The 20,586-nt window shown below is 28.2% G+C and overlaps 1 protein-coding gene across 1 annotated transcript; it reads right to left on the minus strand.

The window, feature by feature from the left end:
* Positions 1 to 7,804: 7,804 nt before the first annotated feature.
* Positions 7,805 to 8,956, minus strand: LOC113856098 (probable CCR4-associated factor 1 homolog 11). Its single transcript, XM_027487768.1, has one exon. The coding sequence runs from the start codon at positions 8,819 to 8,821 to the stop codon at positions 7,859 to 7,861; it is 963 nt and encodes a 320-aa protein (XP_027343569.1). The 5' UTR covers positions 8,822 to 8,956; the 3' UTR covers positions 7,805 to 7,858.
* Positions 8,957 to 20,586: the final 11,630 nt, after the last annotated feature.

Genomic DNA, 20,586 nt, shown 5'->3' on the forward strand with positions numbered 1-20,586 from the left:
ATTTTACACTGTGAAATTCTTTACACAGTCATTTACATTTATGTTTTGTGCATATTAACCCATTCTGTTAATCAGTGGGTTTACATTTCCACTTCAAACCTGTCATTTGTTTATGTTTAATTTAAAGGATAAACTACGCCTAGCCAGTGAGACTTTTTCTTCTTATTGCTACTAGATTTGCTTGACGAGAAACTCTTCTATGCCTAGTTATCGATTAATTGTTATATAAGCGACATGCTGGAGAGCTAGGGATATCTTGACTCTTGAGTTTAAGTTGCAGCTACATTATCTTTTTTTTTGAAAATTTATATAAAGTACTGAAGCAATATCTTACCCTTTCGTATTTGAGAATATAGGGACCGCATTTATTCAACGTATGACTTTTGTTATTTTTGGTGAAGTATAATTTACTAGATCGATATTTGGAATAGATATATTAAAGTACATGTATTAAATAGTTTTAAATAATTTTGAAAATATATTTTATAAATGTTGTTTTAAGTGATTTTATGTATTTATAAATTATTAAATCAATTAATAAAAAAATTATACTTTATTTTTCAAAAATAATAATTCTAAAAATTAAGCTTAAAGAAAAAAAAAAGGATTAGTACAGTTTTTTTTGTTGTCAAAAGATAATACAGTTAAAAAAATATAGCAGTACTTTCAAACTGGGCCTCCCTATGATAAATCCTGTCGCCAGCAATTACTCAGCCCCTTGACCCAAAAAGATATTACTCAACACGCATGAAAAAAAAAAGCCGCACAGTTTCAGACGCATGAAAGAAAAAAGAAAAAAAAATATATACTGACTAAATTACACTTAACCCATATATCAGCCTTTAAATAATGTTCTTTAATATTATATCAGTTTAAATTTTAAAATATAATTTTTCGATTTACTTTAATGACAGTTTATTCTGTGAAAGTATATATAAACTTTATTTTTTAAATAAGGTGTCATATATCATACTTTGTTCTCTTTCTAAATATTTAATATAGATATAATTGTTAGAGTTTAAAATAAATTTTGTGAGTTATTTAAGTAATTAATGATTTGTTTTCTCATATTTTAACATTTTATATTGTTTTTTAAAATTTTATTTCACCTAATTGTAATTTTTTATTGACTATGCGTAATGCTGTTGTATTAGACGTGTCCATGCTTACAAAAATTACTCTTATCACCGTCCCACTGTTATCAATGGACATAAATAAGGAGCACCTACGTAAATTCTTTAGATTATTTAAATATCATTTTTTTTCCACTTTTTCTTATTTGACCAATCTAAACATAGATAAACTTTATATATATATATATATATATATATATATATATAAATAATGAGAGAGAATATTTATATATTTAATTGTTTTGATATTAAGAAGATATTTTGTACTTTTTAATAATATATTAATAAAAATATATATTTCAAAATAATTAGTATATATTTTTAATTTAAATTAAATGAGGAGAAAATAAAGTTAAAGCACCTAAGTCTATATGACCAGAAAATAGTATATTTTAACAAATTGTCATTGCTGCTATTTTTCACATAAACACCATACTTTATTCAAGCTTTTTAAAACCAAACAGTAATAAATAAAAATAAATTCTCTTATTTTAGGCTCTAGGAGTCTGTATCAATCCATATAGTGTCTTCTTTAGCTTATATATTTTTTCCTTTTTGTCTCTAAGAATAAAATCAAGTGGTTGTTTTACATACACTTCTTCAAAACTCCATTGAAAAAAGCATATTGAACATCTAGTTGGAAGGACTTTCATCTTCTTGAAACAACAATTGCAATTACTAGCCCTATTGTTTCCAATCTAGCTATTGATGCAAACACATCATGATAATCAACACCTACTTTATGAAGAACTCCTTTTGCTACTAACCTGACCTTGTATCTTGAGATTGATCCATTAGGAAGCAGTTTCACTTTGAACACCCATTTTACTGCAATGGATTGCTTCTTTGGAAGTAAATCTACCAATTCCCAAGTTTGATTTTTCTTTATGGCTTGTAACTCTTCTTTCATAACCTTTCTCCACACTTCACTTTTCATTGCTTCAATGAAATCTATTGGTTCAACTTCTGCAGAAAGTGCCGAGTGAACCAAATCTCCTTCCTCATTTATTGCATTATCAGAGAACCTCACATAATCACCAAGTTTGACATTTTCAGTCCTAGTTCTCTAAGACCTCCTATTAGGCACTGTAGGAGTTATTTCTTCAGCTTCAAGTTCATTGTACAACTCATACTCTAATTCATCAATTAGAGGCAAATCATCTAAAATTCTAACACTTTCTTCAGCAACTTGTTAGGACTTTTCTTTCAAACATGGCAAGTGTACTGGATCTATTGCAAGTAATAACCGATAGAGTATTAGAGTATCATATTTAGAGAGCAATTCAAACGTATTAATTAATAAGATACAAAATAATTGAACTTATATACAATAGAATTGATTGACGATTTTCATGAAATTTAAGTAACAATTATAATGTAAAATGATAAGGTAAAATATAGTAAAATTTAGATTTAAGAAACTGGGATTAAATTTCATTTATCTCTCTCTGTATTCTAAGTAATTCAGTGATAAATATAGCAATCATTTTCAATGAATTTGATGCAAAATACAAAAATCATATATTTTAATTCTTTGAAAATATATTTCTAAGATAATTTCTTAAATGTTGATTTTTCAAATAGTTAACAAACTATCCAGCATTAAAATCTGGATTTAAAAACAATCAATAACTTGAAATCTATTCCTAGAGTAACCAGTTATTGAGTAATATCAATCAGATCTGGATCTAAATAATACTTTTTCAAATATAACTCAGATCTGAACTCCATAAACCATCAAATAGACAGATTCAACCATTAAAATGAATTGAAATTACCAAATTAATTGAAATAAAAAAGAAACAAATATATTTATATAAATTTTTGAGAATAGATCAAGTTTGAAGATTTATATTCAATCACATACAATGTTTAGTTGCTCATTGCAACCATAACACCAAGAATTGAGACACAAACGAAGTAGAACATCAAAAATTGAGTATTCCTACTCTTTTCCTATGCCCTACGCCGCTCTCTCTTTCTGAAATGAAAATGAAACAATAACATCTTCAAAAACATAAAAGTCACCTTTTATACTGGTCTGTACGAACTTATCTCTCTACAGTGACACCTCCTCATTGTAGCGAGACATGAAGATGAAAATTAGGTCATTTTATTTGTCTTTCGCTCAGCGATAGTTATCGCTACAACGACACAAGGAACTCTCGCTACAGCAACAATATCTCGCTGTAGTAAAAGGAGCACAGAATCACCCTCTTAGGAACTTAATACACTTGTCACTTTCTTTCTCTACCTACTTCTTCCATTTTTGAAACACTATGAAAGCAACACTCTTTCTACCAATGACAAATACTTAAATTTTTCTTGTAAACTCGTCAACAAAAGATATGAGGTACTGCAGCCACCTAGTGTAGGTACCTCAATTGGTCCACAAATATCTAAGTAGATAATCTCCAGTGGACAAACTGGTTTATATAATGCAGTAGAATTAAAGGTTTCCTTGGTTGTTTACTTATCACACTCTTTATACAGTGCTGTAGGGATCTAAATTTTAGACAATCCAATTACCATCTTCTTTCAACTAAGTAACTTTAAACTTTTAAAGTTCAAATGATCATATCTCTGGTGCGACAACCACCTCACATCATCCACTAAAGCTGTTAAACAATTAGAGGCAATTGATAGGCTTGTCTTGAAAGCCCTATTCTTTGTAAGTGGAGCCTTCAAGACAAGTCTATGTTGTTGATCATATAAATTCAATCCAACATCATTAACTTTGAATGAAAACTCCTTTTCAACTAGCTGTTTGACACTTGAATTATTGTAGTGTTACCTCTCTTCTCTTGGATCAGCACCTTTCCAAGCCCTTTAGCCATGACAAAACTATTATCAACAAATTTGACCTTACTCTTGATACTTGAATCAAGATCAATAAGCCACTCTTTGTGTCCAGTCATATGATTGGAACACCCTATGTCAATGTATCAAGAGTCATCCTCAGATTCTGATCCTGTAGTAGCCATAAGCACAACATTCTTAGAATCTGAACTTTCTTCCTCTTCTGTTACATGTGCCTCATCATTTTCTCTCTTGCCTTTGCTTGACCGGCACTCACAAGCAAAGTGTCCACGTTTACCACAATTATAACACTCAATTTTGAACTTATCAAATTTTTTCTTCCTTTTGCCTTTCAATTATTTTTCCTCCACCCTTCTTATTTGAAGTTTTAGTTTCATCACCATCAGAATTATCATTATTAGAGGTATTTTCCTTGCCACCATCCTTGTGATACTGCACTTTCTCTTTGCCCTTCCATTTTTCTTGCCAATATCTCTCTTGAAACCAACCTTAGCTTGTAAGGTATGGTGAGTCTCTTGTTATTGGTCTCTTTCAACCAAACGTTTTTCATGTGCTTCAAGAGTTCCTTGCAACTCCTTTACCTGCATTATTGAGATCTTTCCATTAACTAATTTGAAATGGTACCACCACACACTTTCATTTGATTCATAAGAATTTGCATTCTTTTAAAGTAATCTATGATTTTTCTCATTGTTTTTCATCTGGAGCAACTCAAATTTTTGTGTCAATGTCTGCAATTTCACTTTTTTTAGCTTGTCATCACTGAAATAAGATTTAGCCAAGGCATCTCACGTAACTTTTGAAATTTCAGTGGAAACAATCTTCTCAAAGTGAGAACCATCAACATATTGATGGAAAAAGAATAGAGTCTTACACTCTTTTTTTTTTTTTCGATTCTCCTTGAAAGCTTGTCTCTAATCTTACATCACTTTCTCCACCATTAACTAATTTGAAATGGTACCACCACACACTTTCATTTGATTCACAAGAATTTACATTCTTGTAGAGTAATCTATGATTTTTTTTTATTGTTTTCCATCTGGAGCAACTCAAATTTTTGTGTCAATGTCTGCAATTTCACTTTCTTTAACTTGTCATCACCGAAATAAGCTTTAGCCAAGGCATCTCACGTAGTTTTTGAAATTTCAGCAGAAACAATCTTCTCAAAGTGAGAACCATCAACATATTGATGGAAAAAAAATAGAGTCTTAAGCTCATTTTTTTTTATTCTCCTTGAAAGTTTGTCTCTAAGCTTTAGTAGCAGTTTTAACAAGTGATTCATAATCATTCTTGACAATATTAAGATCATCCTCAAAATCAAAAAGTGCATTCATCTAAACACTTAATTTGTCCCGATTCTTGCCATCAAGAATTGGCAAATTAATTTTTATAAATGTGACTGTTGAGACCCGTCATGATAATCGCTATAAAACTCAAACTACATATTTGAAATGCTTTCCAATCTTGGCCCGAAGGTCTTCAAGCTCTTTATACCAATTTGTTAAGGATGCAATGTTGCAAAATAAGGAGAAGGAAGCAAGAAAAAGCAACGAGAGAGAAATTGTATATTATTACTTGTACGTAAAAAAACGTACATGCCTTATATAGGCTAATTTTCTCAACAAATATCTAAATTAACCACACTAACTCAGCAGTAAAAGGTTTCATTAACGACTATTCAACTTGATTTAGCGGCTTTATAATCTCTGTATAATTAATGCCGGAGCATGAATTTTTTAATTTGTCAAATCTCCCACCAATCTTCCTATCATGGTAATGAAAAAGCAGCCATTATCCAATTTTCTTGTTATGGCTATTACAGGGTTCAAATCCTTTCTATCATCGTCGTACTATAAAAATGGATAATCCAGACAAAATTCTCCCACTTTCTTACATGAAGTGAGTTGTAGTTTTCTTCTCCTTTGTTCTATTGGGTCTGTTTGTGTTGTTATGGAAATTATTTCTTTTTCTGAAGAAATAATTATGAAAATGGGGCAACCGTTTACTGATTTTTCTATATTTTTCGTGTTATATTTGGCAAAAAAGGGTAAAAAAATAAAGAAGATAGATTAAGAAGAGGAAAAGCAACCTGCAGGTGCAGGGAGGGCCAGTGGCACTGGGCCACAATTTCTGCCCGCAAGTTGTAACGTTGAATAGTGCAGATTTCATGACAAAAAACTAACTTTAATTGTCGGCAGTTATACCATGGTGATGGACCACGTCTTCGCTGTAACTTTTTATTTTGTACCATTTATTTTGCAAAACTGCTACATGGGCAAACGTAACTGCACACGACAGATCAGAATACTCAGCAGTCAAACTTTAGCTGCAATTATTTTATCAAATTTAAAAGTTTAGAAAAGGTTAAAACGTTCAAACATTAATTACATCCCTCGGAGTTCAAAGCTTATTATTACCTACTCTCATTCCTTTTATAAGATAAGTAATCAAAGTTCGTTATTTTTTAAATAATACTGTGGTATAATAATTTTACCTTTATTGAATACTATTAAATTTAATCGTATTATAAAATTTAATCTTTAAAAAGATAAATGTGGACTTTTACAAACTTTGTTTATTAAGAGCATGTGAAAAAATATAATGATTATAAGGTATTTCATAAAAAAATCGTTAAAACCTTCTATTTAATTATTATATTTTTATTATTTTTAAAAACATATGTTGATTTTAAAACTAAGAAAATTAAGAACTCGTTTATTTTAAATTTTTAGAACAAAAAAACTATTGAAAATTTATTATTCAATTATTTTAAGAAATTTCAAAACAAGATAGTTATATTTAAATTAAAAAGAAAAAATCTTTTTAATATATTTTAAATTCTTTTTTTATTTTCTAATTTCTAAAACTACTTTTGAAACAGTATTATCAAACATAATATTTTTCTCATTAGAAAAATATCTTTTAAAGATTATTTTACAAAACAATTAAAACATAAGCAACAATTTTATGGACATTTCCAAAAACAATAAAATTCTTACTTGATATGGTTTGGTTTTGTTATTAATTTAAAAGAGTTTATAAACTTGTTGCTCAAAAACTTAAACATGTTCTTTAAAAATTACTTAATATTTGCTGTAACAAAAGTGAGTAAATAAATTATGATAATTTTGAGGATTATTTTATGCTCTAGTGACTTTTATTTTATTTTATTTTATTTTTCCCCTATCTCTTTTTTTATTTTTATTTTAATTTCTCTCATTGACGTGTTTCAACAAAAAAATCAATGTAAAATAAAAATTAATATGATATTTTTAAATATATCTAGTAATACGTACATACAATATTTCCTTCAAATTTTCATTTAAATATTTTAAACAAAATTTGATATAATATACAAGAAATAAACGTAAAATTCTATGATAAAATTTTTAAAACAAGATATTAATTATTTATAACAATTTTTTATCATGTGATTAAATTAAAATATATTTATAAAAAAAGACTCGAGGAAGTAAATATTTATTTAAAATTATATAATTTTTCATATTAAATTAAAAGTCATTTATTAAATTTTTATTGCATGTATCTAAACACTGATTAAACAAACCAATTTTTAAAAGCTAATTTGAAAATAATATTTATTTATTGTTAAAAATAGATTTTGAAAGCTATACCTTTAATTCGAAAAGAGTGAAATAAAGGGCAGCGATGAAATTAGAATGAAAAATGGGGGATGAAAAGGTGATTTGGCAGATTGCTCCTAATCTCCGAATCCTCGGTTACGTTAAGAAGAAACAACGGAGGGGGTTTCTTCATCGTCGCATAGAAAAGACAAATTGGAGGAGTAAGGGACTTTCCTTATCACGGGAGAAAGAGAAAAAAAAGGAAGTAATCAATGAATTTTTTATTTATGTATAATCTGTTTTTATCTCATTTTCAGATTTTTAACTGACAGAACAAGTGAGCTCTAATCCGAACAACACACCCGCATGTTTCTGGGGCCCATCCTTCACGAAATAAATGTCTATCAATTTCTGAAACGCATGCCACGTCAACAAGCTGTCAGACCCAGCTTGGTGGCATTTCCCAACCGCCCGGTTCACGTTCAGGCTCTGAGCAAGCCGGTCCAAACCGCCGTACAGGGTGTCGCAGAACCGCATCATGTGTTTGATGTCATAAACATTGTTTCCGAAAAACGCCCTCAACATCCTCAGAAATTCCTCCAACCCGTTCGGCAGGCTCCGTCGGGTCAGGATCTTAACCAAATACCCGAAATCGTAGGCGCTGTGAAACGTCACCCAACTCACCGACTCGTTGCAGACAAGCCCCGACGACATCATCAGCTCCGCGAACCGCGCCGAGTCCACTCCCTCGGCGGCGTTGCGGCGGAAATCGATCCCCTGGCGCCGGAGGAGAGTGATTGAGTCCGGCGCGTGAGCGTCACGCTCGACGTCGAAGTCGCTGAAGTTGAATTCCCAGATGAAACGGTTGCCGGTTCCGAGGTTGGGTAGGTTCCCGTTGAAATCGGAGAGGGTGAGACCGACTTGGATAAGGTTGAGGGTATCCACGTTGGACTTGAGGAAACGGTAGTGGTCGGAGGGTTGGAGGTGGCGGCGGAGGTAGGGTTTAGTGGGGTCCACGTGGGGGCGGAAAATAACGCCTGGGAATTCGGTGTCCATGGAAATGAAAGGGTAGTTGTCGATCAATTCGCGAATAACCTCGAATTCGGATTCTAGATTGGAGGCCCACACCTCGCGGATCAAGATGGGTTTTGAATTGGGGTCTTCGTCCAGCACACCCATTTCAGAAAAGTGAATCTGTTTTGGCTTTGAGATGAGGACGATGAGGAGGAGGAGAATAAAGAAGATGAAGGAAGCGAAGGGTTGTTTTGTTGGTGGTGGAATCATGAAGGGTTTTATTTATTTGAAAGGAAAGTTGGGAGGCGAAGATGTTGCTTCGAAAGTGGGTTACGTGAGGGTGAGGGTGAGGGTGATGGGTAAGGGGGAAGAGTGTGTATGTGCTTGAAGCGGTGGGTGGGGCAAGTTCAGTGTAAGTGGGGAATGAGAATCATATTATTGTGAAGGGTGCATAACTGGTGTCTATGTTCAACGCGTCCACTAACTTTGACTCTCCCAAGTAACATCACTGCCACTCGATATGTTTTCTCAGTCAATTATTCATTTCCAACACTCTTTCATCATTTTCATTTTTAACACCCTAAATTATTATTTATTCTTTTTTTAAATCAATTCCAACATTACATTCTTATTCAAATGTTATTCGTAAAACGCTTGTTAAATATCCTAATTAACGGCTACTCATATTTTCTTTACAGGCTGGGCACGGATAAATTAATACAGGGCTTTATTGACAACTTCCAATGCAATATTTTTTAAATATTTTACAGTAATTGTCGCTTTCTTTTTTTCTTTTTTTTTCGTTACGTTTTTTTTTTACTTTCAATTAAGATATAAATGGTTAGGTTAATAAGTCACATGACTTATAATTTTTCTTTTACTTTTGTATGTTCTTTGTAATTAATTGAATACATAAATAATAAAAATTATCTACACTGAATGATATTTTTATTTATTGTTGAATTTTTTGTCAGTCAAAATAAAATAATACCTGCATAATTTCGTAAGTGTGTATAATATATACGGGAGCATTGCAACTGGGATCATCTTCCGATTTAAAAAATGTATCGTAATTCGATTTATGATCTGATTCAAAATAATTTAAATTAAATAAGATCATACGATTTTTAATTTAATATAAAATAATAAAAAATATATTTTCTCTTTTACACTATTTTTAATTAAATATTTTTATATAAAATTTATATATTAAAATATAAGATGTATAAGAATAATTTTAAATTAATATAAAATAAACATATTTACAAGTATATTAAATTAATAAAATATGTGCTAAAAAATAACTATAAGATGCAACTTTGAAATTTAAATCATAAAAATTAATTATTATAAATTTATAATTATATAAATATGAGTGAGATGTTAATTTTATAAATAAAATTTATATATACACATATAATTTATTTACATTAAATTAGTTCATTTTTCAAAAAACAGAATCCGAAATTTGATCTAATTCAATAAAAGTTATTAGTTGAATGTTTTCAAATATTTTTTTAATTAATTTAATTTTGAAATTTACATTGCATGAAACTAGGTCATTCATAAACATCCCTAATTATCAAATTTTAAATATCACATTAATTTATTTCTCATGCTGCCAAAAATAAATAAATATTACCCGACTGTCTTTCCTTGTCCTATATATATAAAAGCTTTAATAAATTTTTACTCTCTACTTTTTTTTAGTCTTTATCTGTATTTTTTTTTAAGTTTCTATCTACTTTTCTATACTTTTTTATTTTATTTTAATCACTTAATATTTTATAAAATATATCAATATACAAAGATTAAAAGTAAAATTAGAAATTAAAAATAATAAACAGAAACTAAAAATAAGAAAATAAAAAAATTATTCCCGACCAAAAATAATACAACACTGCTTATATATGTATATTGTGACGTGCATAAAAGACGGCGGCAAGTCGTTGATTATTCGTTTTCCACATTTCCAAATTTAGATTCCAACATGTAATGTCACGCACTATGCTTGTAATATGAATATTTAGTGAACCCCACTTCACTCCATAAGCAAATTCAACATTCTTTTCATTTTAGAGGCATCAACTCATTAAAACGTGAAAGAAACCAAATATATATATATATATATAAAAAGACAAATTTAAACTGAGGTATTTAAAGTATATAGCTTTTATTTAAAAAATTGCAAACAAATTAAAAATGTTTATTTTTAAATTATTGAGAATATTAAATAATTTAAGATGTTCATTAACAATATTTTTTAAAAATAAAAAAATTAATAAAAATAGATATTATAATTATTAATTAACCATGATAGTTTAAGAGTAATGCTTGCCTTCCAATAATAATAAAATCCTCATAACGATCAACGTAATACATTTTAAGGAAAGTGTTAAACGAAAGAGTAAAATCAAATGTAGTAAAAATTATTTTTAATTAAAAACAATACCAACAGCATAAAAATATTAAATATTTTTATTCAATATATCAAGATTTGACTATGTTTTTAGTCTATATAGTTAATTAAGCCTTTAATTGATAAAAGGAGTTATTAATATCACTATTCAAATATCAATAAAGATTATGTCAATAAAAAAACTTTTCAATAATAAACAAAATTTTGAAGATTATAATAAATGATGAATTTTTGGTTATTTTTTTCTTATTTTATTATTTTACAATTACTTAATGTAAATACAAAACTAATTAATGCCAAAATAATTCATGTATATCGAGTGTTTTAAAATTAATTGCCATCGTTGAATTAAAAAAAAAAGTTGTTTTGTTAACTTTTGACTATCTAATGTTAAAAAAACTGCATTAAAATACATTCTTTATTTTAAAATTATAAAAATATAATAAATATTTGTTAATTAAAATTTATTATTATTAATTGCTTGAACTTAATTCATAAAAAAATCGCTGTAATATATTGAAATTGCACTATAGTGAGTCCAGTCTCAAACAGAAATAAATCGAAGGTGAAGTATAGTGGTTGAGGGAATTAAAATCTGTGATTAATTAAATTTGAGGTAGTAGGAGTTACCTAGCCTTTTCTGTATGGTCCATGTACAGAAAGGGTGAATAATGTTGTCATAAAAACAAGTGGGCGACGTCTGTCAATGTACTGTTAATATCAAAATAATAATCAAGATAGATAAAATATATATTTTATTTATTTATTCCTATTTAATTTGATTCTGATTTAATTTGAGTTATATACTTAAATATAGTGAATAAATTTATTATTAAATTTTTTATATATATACAAAAATTTAAATTTAAATTTTTTTTTAAATGATATCAAATAATTTATCACTTAAATCAATTTTCGTTGATATAAAATATATTTAAAATTATTAAATAATTTTAATTAATATAAGAGTGAACTACCCATTAACTTATTTTTTGTAATTTTAAATGTACTTTTAACTATTGCCTAAGAAATATATTTATTATATTAAAGATAGTTATTACTTTTTTTTATGTAAATAAATTAAAATAATTTATTTAGGGACAGGTGCATTGATTAAGAAAATAAAATATTATTAAAAAAATACTATTAAAAAAATATTTATATTTATTTTTTAAGTAAAAATCTTGTGAACAGCAGGTTGATGGGAGCAAATGCACTCTCTTACTTTTATCTATTTTTTCTTTTACTTTTATAATTTAAATTTTTTAAAATAAAAAATTTGCGCTCCTTAATTTTTTTGAAAAAAAATAAAAATAAAAAATATATATATATATATATATAAGAAGTAAAATAAATAGAAAAAAAAAAAAAAAAAAACACTGGCAAAAGTTTACCGTTTCGCTTACGTTACCGTCAAACTTACTCCACGATGGGGTCCAGCTAAATTTACTCAAAACATTAGTTTATCGTCGAAAGTCGAAAAGACATATTTTGTTCAACGACGTCGTCTAAACTGGTTCCCTCTGAATGTTAGTGTCTCCCCCCACCCCCCAATTTAGTTATAAACATCTTTTTTATTTTTCCTTTTACCTCACTAATGATAGAAATTTCAAATGAACCAAGCCATTCATTAGTAGTTTATATATGGTGTGATTATTTAAGGTTATATTTAGCAAAAGAATTAACCAAGACTAAATTAAGCTAATAAACGTGTTATGTTTTCATCCTTGTAAAACCTTCTTCAAATTTGACTTGCTTTTCTGCGATTTTTATGTACAAAATGATGCAAATGTGTTATTAATTTTAATATTTAATTAAATGTATACACTGTTCAGGAAACTAATAAATACGAGTTTTTCATTAAATCTTATAAGATGCTATAAATCACTAATGAACATCACGCTAGAGGCAAAAATTACAAACTATAGATATCTAATAAGTATATGTATTAAATTCTTTTTTTATTTAAACTTAAAATTTGTTAACACACAGAATATTAATTTGTTAATCTATCTAAAAGTTTAAAACATTAAAGTGTTGAGACATGAAAAGAAATTTAAATATCTAAATATCACGTTTAATTTAAAACTTCAAACTACCTTATCATCTATATATTATTTAACTTTGATATAAGGATTCTCTCTGATAAATATACCACCAATTTATTTTAATATTTGTTTCAATTAGTCTGATTAAACAAATTATTATTTTTGACATTACTGTTTAAATATACGAGACATACAAATGAACTTAAAAATAATCGCTTAAACAAACTTATATACTACGTCTAATTACAACTTTAAAGTTATTAAATTATTAATTTTTGTCATTAATATATTATTTATTTAATGTGACACTTTTTTATTGGCACTTATTACCTTAAAGTAAAGTTTTATGTACTATTAACATATATGTTTAGAGATAATCTTTTCATATTAAACGAGCACAAGATTGTGGCATAAACTCAAACATAAAATATAAGTACAAAGTAAAAATTAAATGCAGCTAATAACTGTGTAAACGGAATTGAATTTGAATAAACATTTAAGACAATAAAGTATTAATCATCAAATATTTCTAAATAAATATATTACTTAATTAAATATATCTTTATCGAAAACAATTATATTTGAGTTGGACAACATCACTTTAAGTAATAAAATTAATTTTTTAATATTAAACACATCACTTAAATTTAATTTCACATTTTCATACACTTTTGAAGACACTGATTCAAATTTCAATATTCATCAAATCTTTAATTATCGCTATGCCAAGAAAAACCTTCAACAATGCTCTAAGTTGCCAAGAAGATAACTGAAAGGGGAAAGAGAAAGAGAAGAAGTGGTAAGGATATTTTTGGCTTTCAAATCACCCACGTGAGGTTTCCGTGTGGCGCGACACGCGGCTCCACGGTCCCCGACACTGCCTTGATGTGTCATAATGGGCTGAATGCTTTACGTACAAAATCAAAATAGGCTCTCTAGCCTTTTCTTTTTAATTAAAGACTGTTCAATTCTTTTAAATTTTACTTTTTTTTTATATAAATAAGTATTTAAAAGTTTTTTTTATTTTTAAAATCAAATATCATAAATTTTACTTCTGGTTCGATTAATTCTTTAGTTTTTGTTAATTTTATAAATGGATATTTTTTTTAAAAATTTAGTTAATCTTTATTTTTTTGTAAATAATCAAAATTTTAAAAGAAATATCTAAAAGAAAAGGTTTCAATAATTTTACTTCAATCGAAATATGTAGTGTAGATTTATTAAATAGATTTAAGAAATATGCTACAAAATAACTTTCCAATTGTTTCTTTATTAAAAAATTTGACACTGATCTATTCATTAAAAAAAAAATCCATGATATAAAGTACATTGTGCTCCCTTCGATAAACGTATGATAAATTAAATATTTAAAATAAAAATAATTAGATTTTAATTTCTTTAAGCCAATTTTTGGTGTGATTTAATCACTTTTAATTTCTTCGATTTCTTTAATCACTGAAAATATAAATGAAGAAGAACTGTCGGCAATATAAAACAACGAAGAATGGAAAATTGAATTAATTTTTTGATTTTATTAAAAGAATATTTAGTGAAGGAAAATTAATACGAAAAAAACTATTAATATACCATTCACTTAATTGAACTGAAGGCACGATTTCATTCATCTAGACTAATTAAAAACACACTTTTTAGTCAAATTATTAAACATAACTTCAACTCTAACCTAACTGGTATTTTATATTTAAATAAAATTGAACATATATATATATATATATATATATATATGTATATCATTATCTAGAATTTGATTAACCTTTCAAAATATTAAAATGTTAATATATAATTATTATTTTATATATTTTGATAAGATGATATATGAGACTTGATAAATTTGACTATTCTTACTAAATTTGTTTGATTAAGTAGGTTAAAATATAAAATTTATGTTTTAAATATTAGGTTTAAATTAAATTTGAATACTCTTGCCTGACCTATTTATACTTTTTTATTATATTTTATTTAACTATAAAAGTTTGGTTAAGTTAGCTAGGGTTGAGTTTATGTTTAATAGTTTGAATAAAAAAGTGTATTTTTTTAGTCTGGACCAATGAAATTTTATATTCAATTAGTTTGAGTGATTTATTTTGACAATTTTAGATATATTATATAAATAGATAATTTGAGTATTTTAAAAATTATATCATTAATTTAATCTAATATCATTCTAACAGATCCAAGGAAGATGAGTTTAGCGTGGTCTGAAGGTCAAGCTATAATAATGTTGGTATGTGCAAGATAAAGGACAAAAATAGTCACAGTAGGCACTTTAATTTTTAATTTATTGTTTACACTAATAGAGTTATAATTAAGAAGGAATAAATAACATACCTCATCTAATGACAATGAGTGATTATATGTAAAATTTAAATATGGATGATGCACAACTAAGTTATTATAGCGAGAGCTCATGCGGCTTAACACTAAAAGACCCTGAAATTTTAGTGAAGTGAGCATGTATGGTGCCTTAAGTGTACGTGTAAGCATAATTACGCTTCAACAAGCCTTAAACCAGACTTTATTTGAGATGGTTTGATAAATGTTACACCCCCTAAGTTAATGAAGAACTATTATGTTAAAGTTTAGTATGATATATCTTTTGCATTGTTACTGTAAATTTTAAAAATATATCAAGGGAAGAAATCTTAATGTTGATTTTTTGGTGGCAGTGGTCTATTCCGTCAATTCACAATTTATTTTCGGGAATACAGAGTTGTAATAGCATTGTAATTCAATATTAACATAAATTAAAATGATTAAATTTAAGTGTCATAAATATTTTTAATATTATTCTTTAGTTAAGACTTAAACTTATCTTAATAATATGTTTCAATCGTCATTATTGTGTGAAATATTTAAATTAAACTTATCTTTGTTGAAAAATATCACTAAACATATTTATAACATTATACTTAAATCTTATTATATATTAAATTATGGGTTAATGTACCAATAATCATTTTAAAAAGAATTATTATTATTATTATTGTCAAAGTGTACCAGATTTTCTTCACAGAGCCCCACTTTCTGGCCGAAGTAAATTTGACATTGATAAGGGCAATAAATTTTCTTTTCCTTCACTGTATTTCACATCTCAAAACTTTACTTATAGACCCTCAATCGGTTCGCTCAATCACCAACTACTACTCTCAAATTGCGATTGGTACGTATACGCTGCTGTTCCTCTGGCTGATGATGGAACTGTATAATCAGGGTACTCACTGATCCTTCTCCCCCAACAATTCCCACAAAGCTCCAATCCTTTATACACACATATATACGGGCGCTGGCTCTAGCTATCTGGTTCTTTCCATAAGGTATTCTCATATTAACTTCTTCAACTTTTGTTTATGTGAATTTTGGATTACGCTGTGCTATCCTACTCAAGCTGGTAAAGTTGACAATAAGCACACACAGTTACCACACATAAAAAAAGTAAATAAAAGATTCATAGTTTTGAGATAACCGTTCGTAAATAAAATTTTGATTCGACATCAAATTAACTTGTTGACATATTGCTATAACACAAGGAAGTTGGATTTAGGTCTCGGATCCCCCCTCCATTTTATACACTTGTCTCAAAGTTTCCAGCCAAACGTGATCCAGTCATTCTATGTATGTGTGTTTTGGTTTGTCTAGTCCTGTAAGGCCTTTATTATATCACAAATGCTAGTCTAGTGTCGTTAAAATACTGGTTAAAAAAAATAAAATATGATTAATATATTTTCATCATAATTTTTAATAATATATATTTATTTATTTTGAACCTAGCAAAAACCAAGCTATTAGTGCAACGAGATTTTTGAATTTTTCTCCCAAAAATTCATCCTTTCGATAAATTATTTAAATGTTCAACTTAATTTCTATGTTAGGTCAGCACATGATATCTCCTTTACTTTTCACTTTATGCTTTGCTAATTGGTGTCTCTCGCTCTTGCTCTTCATAGTTAGAGGAACACTTAGTTTGGTTTGAGAAGGTTTGACTTCATGATGAACAAAAGAAAGTGTCCAGGTTCGGAATTGAATCCAAACAGGCCTTCATCGCCGGAGAGTGCGAGATCATCATCGTGGTCATCATCATCATCTTCTTCTTCAGTATCGTATTCATCAAAGTTGACGATTGAGGATGCATGTGCGCTTTCCTCGGGGCCCCAAGAGAACGTGCAACGTGAAACAAAGGCCATGGCTCTCGTTGGGTGTCCTCGATGCTTCATGTATGTTATGTTATCAGAGGTGGATCCAAAGTGTCCCAAGTGCAAGAGTACCGTATTTCTTGAATTTTTCAAAGATGAAAACTTCAAGACAGACAATTGAGTTATGAGGACAGTAGAATAGGAGAGAAAACCGTGGATTCAGGATGTTTATGTTTGCTTTTTTTTTTTTTTCGCTTTTAAATCGAAGCTTCATATCCTGAAAAGAGCAACATTATAAATCTTCTTCTTTTTTAATCGATTTATCAGTATCTAATTAAGTAAATATTATATGTATATTTGATATCTCAAAAACATAAAATATATTTATTTATTAAATAAAAGGATTTATCGAAAATAATATTATATATTCAAGTTGACAGGAAATGGTAGTGCAGCCTAGATCTGGGAAACAGTGAAAATATGCGTCTAATTTGAAGTATCATGCATCTATTTTTAGGCCATTTTCCGTACTTATTTCACAAAATCAATTGATGTTTTCGTTATGCATCTATAATAATTTTAAATGCCAATCCAATATTTCCAACAGCCTAAGCTTGATTAGGAGCCAATTATAACGGGATTTCATATCAAAACCAATATCCAGTTTTGAAGTTAGACAAAATTATAATTTAAAAACTACTAGAATGCTGAAATTTTCAGATAATATAATGTTCATTTTTTTCTTCTTTTCCGAAATCAAATTCTGAAATTTTAGAATATAGATATGTTGAGAACAACATCCTGGGCAATAAATAAACCATATTAACAACACGCCCAGAGATAGTTGTCTAAGCAACTTTCCTTTGCTAAAATATCCGCATAGTGGTTGAACCCCCTACTTACATGAAGAATAGCTACACAATTGACTTTTCCTTTCAGAACATCAATTCTGTTTAGGATATTAACTTAATTCTATGTCCTAATTTGATCATGAATTGTTAATCCTAAGATAGCTAAGGTTGAATTTCTTAAAGTAAGATAGAACTTAGGTATAATACTATAAATACAGTTAATGTTCTTTTTTTATATTAAAATAAGGTTTTATTTTGCTAAGTTAGAAAAAAAAGTTAATATAAAAAGTTAAAATACATTAACATGGTAAAACTTTAATTTTAGTTGAAAAAAAATAGTATTAAATCTGACTAGCCGAATCCAATTGCTTTCGAAAAACAGCCCAACACCCTTCGTCATTTTCAAAGGTTTTGGGGTGAGGGAGTCCAGTGCCAGACGACTGAATTTAATGTTTGAAATAAATTTTGGTGCAATATATTGAAAGTTAAACATAAGTGAAGAGGCTATATATTGAATAAATAATAAAGAAATAGAATAATATATAAGTGAAGGATGTCCCACAACCTGGTATCTCTGACCCAAATGTTTGTGGTATTGTTTTTTATTTAAGATTATAGTTTTATTTTAATAATTTATAATAATATTAAATATAAATCTTTTAATATTATTTTAATTGATAAACAATACAAACATTAGAGTACAACATAAAAGGCTTGCATTGTTCTTTCTTTTTTTGGGGGATGTCGATATTTTAATTATGTCATTTCTTCGTTGGGAATGGATCTTTTCATAGTATTCTTTTCACTTGACAGGGTTATGCTTTTCTATTAAAAATATTAAATACTTCTATCAACTTTTATTTAATGGATATATATACACAAATTTAAGGGTATTTTTTTTAATTATGGTTATATTTAAACCAAATTATGAGAATATGGCAAATTTGGCAATATTATCTGAATATGGTGATTTATAAAAATCACAACTGACATTTTTATATGTCAGGTAAACAATTATTTTATGTTCTCAAAAATCAAATTTTGCATAACAAAAATCACAACTTGCAAGTTATCAAAAAGCAAAAGTGGAATTATAAAAATCGTATTGCGCGAGTTTTAACTAAATTAAATTAAAAAATAAATTTTAAAAATATGGTGATATTTGATCACGAAAGAAAGTAGAAATAGTACTCTAAACTCGTCCATGGTAACATTTGACCAAGGACAATAGTTTAAACATAGTAAAAAATTGTAACTTGCGATTTTTAAGTGATGAATCTATAAATACGAAACTTTTGGTAGTTCTCGACCATTTGTGGTTGCATACATATCTCTTCCTAGTTTTTGAGAAATTTGTGTCTCTGTAGAAGGAAAAAATGAGTGTTGCCATTGTTGTTTATTTCAATGGTGAGATTATACCAAGTACGAGTGAAGGTGTGATTTTTACATGTGAGAAACCAACATGTATATATATTCCATACATCGTATCATTTGGAGATTTAAAGTATTGGCTCAGTCAATATATTAAAATTTTGTTTTCCAAAATAGTAAAAAGTGTTATGTATCGATGTCTAGTATCGATATTTGGCAGTTTTATGTAATATCATATAATTTCTATAACGAACGATATTGATGTTAAACAAATGTTTCAGATACATGAGCAACATCATCCTCTAAGTGATACCATTAAGTTGTATGTTATTTTTAAAAATAATTTGGTTGAAGAAGAATATGTATGGACCATTCTACACACAGAGATAGAATGGGAAAAAACAACTGTGAAAGTAATGACAACGATTTTGAAGGTGAACATGGAAGCAAGGAAAGCCATGAAGATTTTGATGATGATGATGCGGAGGGAGAGGACCTCATTTGGTTGGTCTACATCCATATGGAGAGCCACCATTCATGCGTGATTTAAATGTTGATACTATGAATGTTTCTGAGTTTCCAGAGTATGCAAACTTAGGTATGTATATTTTATATTTATGTTAGTGAAATTAATTATATTTTTGTTGATAAGTTTATGTTCGCTATTAGTAGATAACATTGAGATAGATGATGAATTGTAACTGGAAGGCAATTCAACGACAAAGAAGTTGTTATTCAAAGTATATCCAAAGGAGTTAACTACAAAGTGTTCGAGTTAGAACCAAATACATTTTATTGCAAATGTATAGTGTATGACTTAGATTGTAGGTAGCTTTTCGAGCTAGTTTCAGGAAGAATGAGTATTTTTGAAAACATAACGATCCACACACTTGTATTGTTGTAATCATTTCTCAAGATCAGAGAAAGTTGGATACATACACAATTGTAGAAGGTATAAAGCCAATGACAAAATATGATCTTTCTTTTAAAATTAAAGTAGTGATTGAGGAAATTCAGTCTCGATTTGGGTACACAATAAGTTATCAGAAAGTGTAGTTGGCAAAACAAAAGATAATTGAAAAATTATTTGGTCAGTAGGAAGCGTCATATGAAGCTTTGCCCCAATGATGTGTAGCAATATGTGATGCTATTTGAGGTTTGGTTGTGAAATTAGATGCTGCACAAGCTTATCGTA

This window comes from Abrus precatorius, unplaced genomic scaffold (assembly GCF_003935025.1).
Source record: "Abrus precatorius isolate BTA unplaced genomic scaffold, Abrus_2018 Scaffold11, whole genome shotgun sequence".
Taxonomy (NCBI): Eukaryota; Viridiplantae; Streptophyta; class Magnoliopsida; order Fabales; family Fabaceae; genus Abrus; species Abrus precatorius.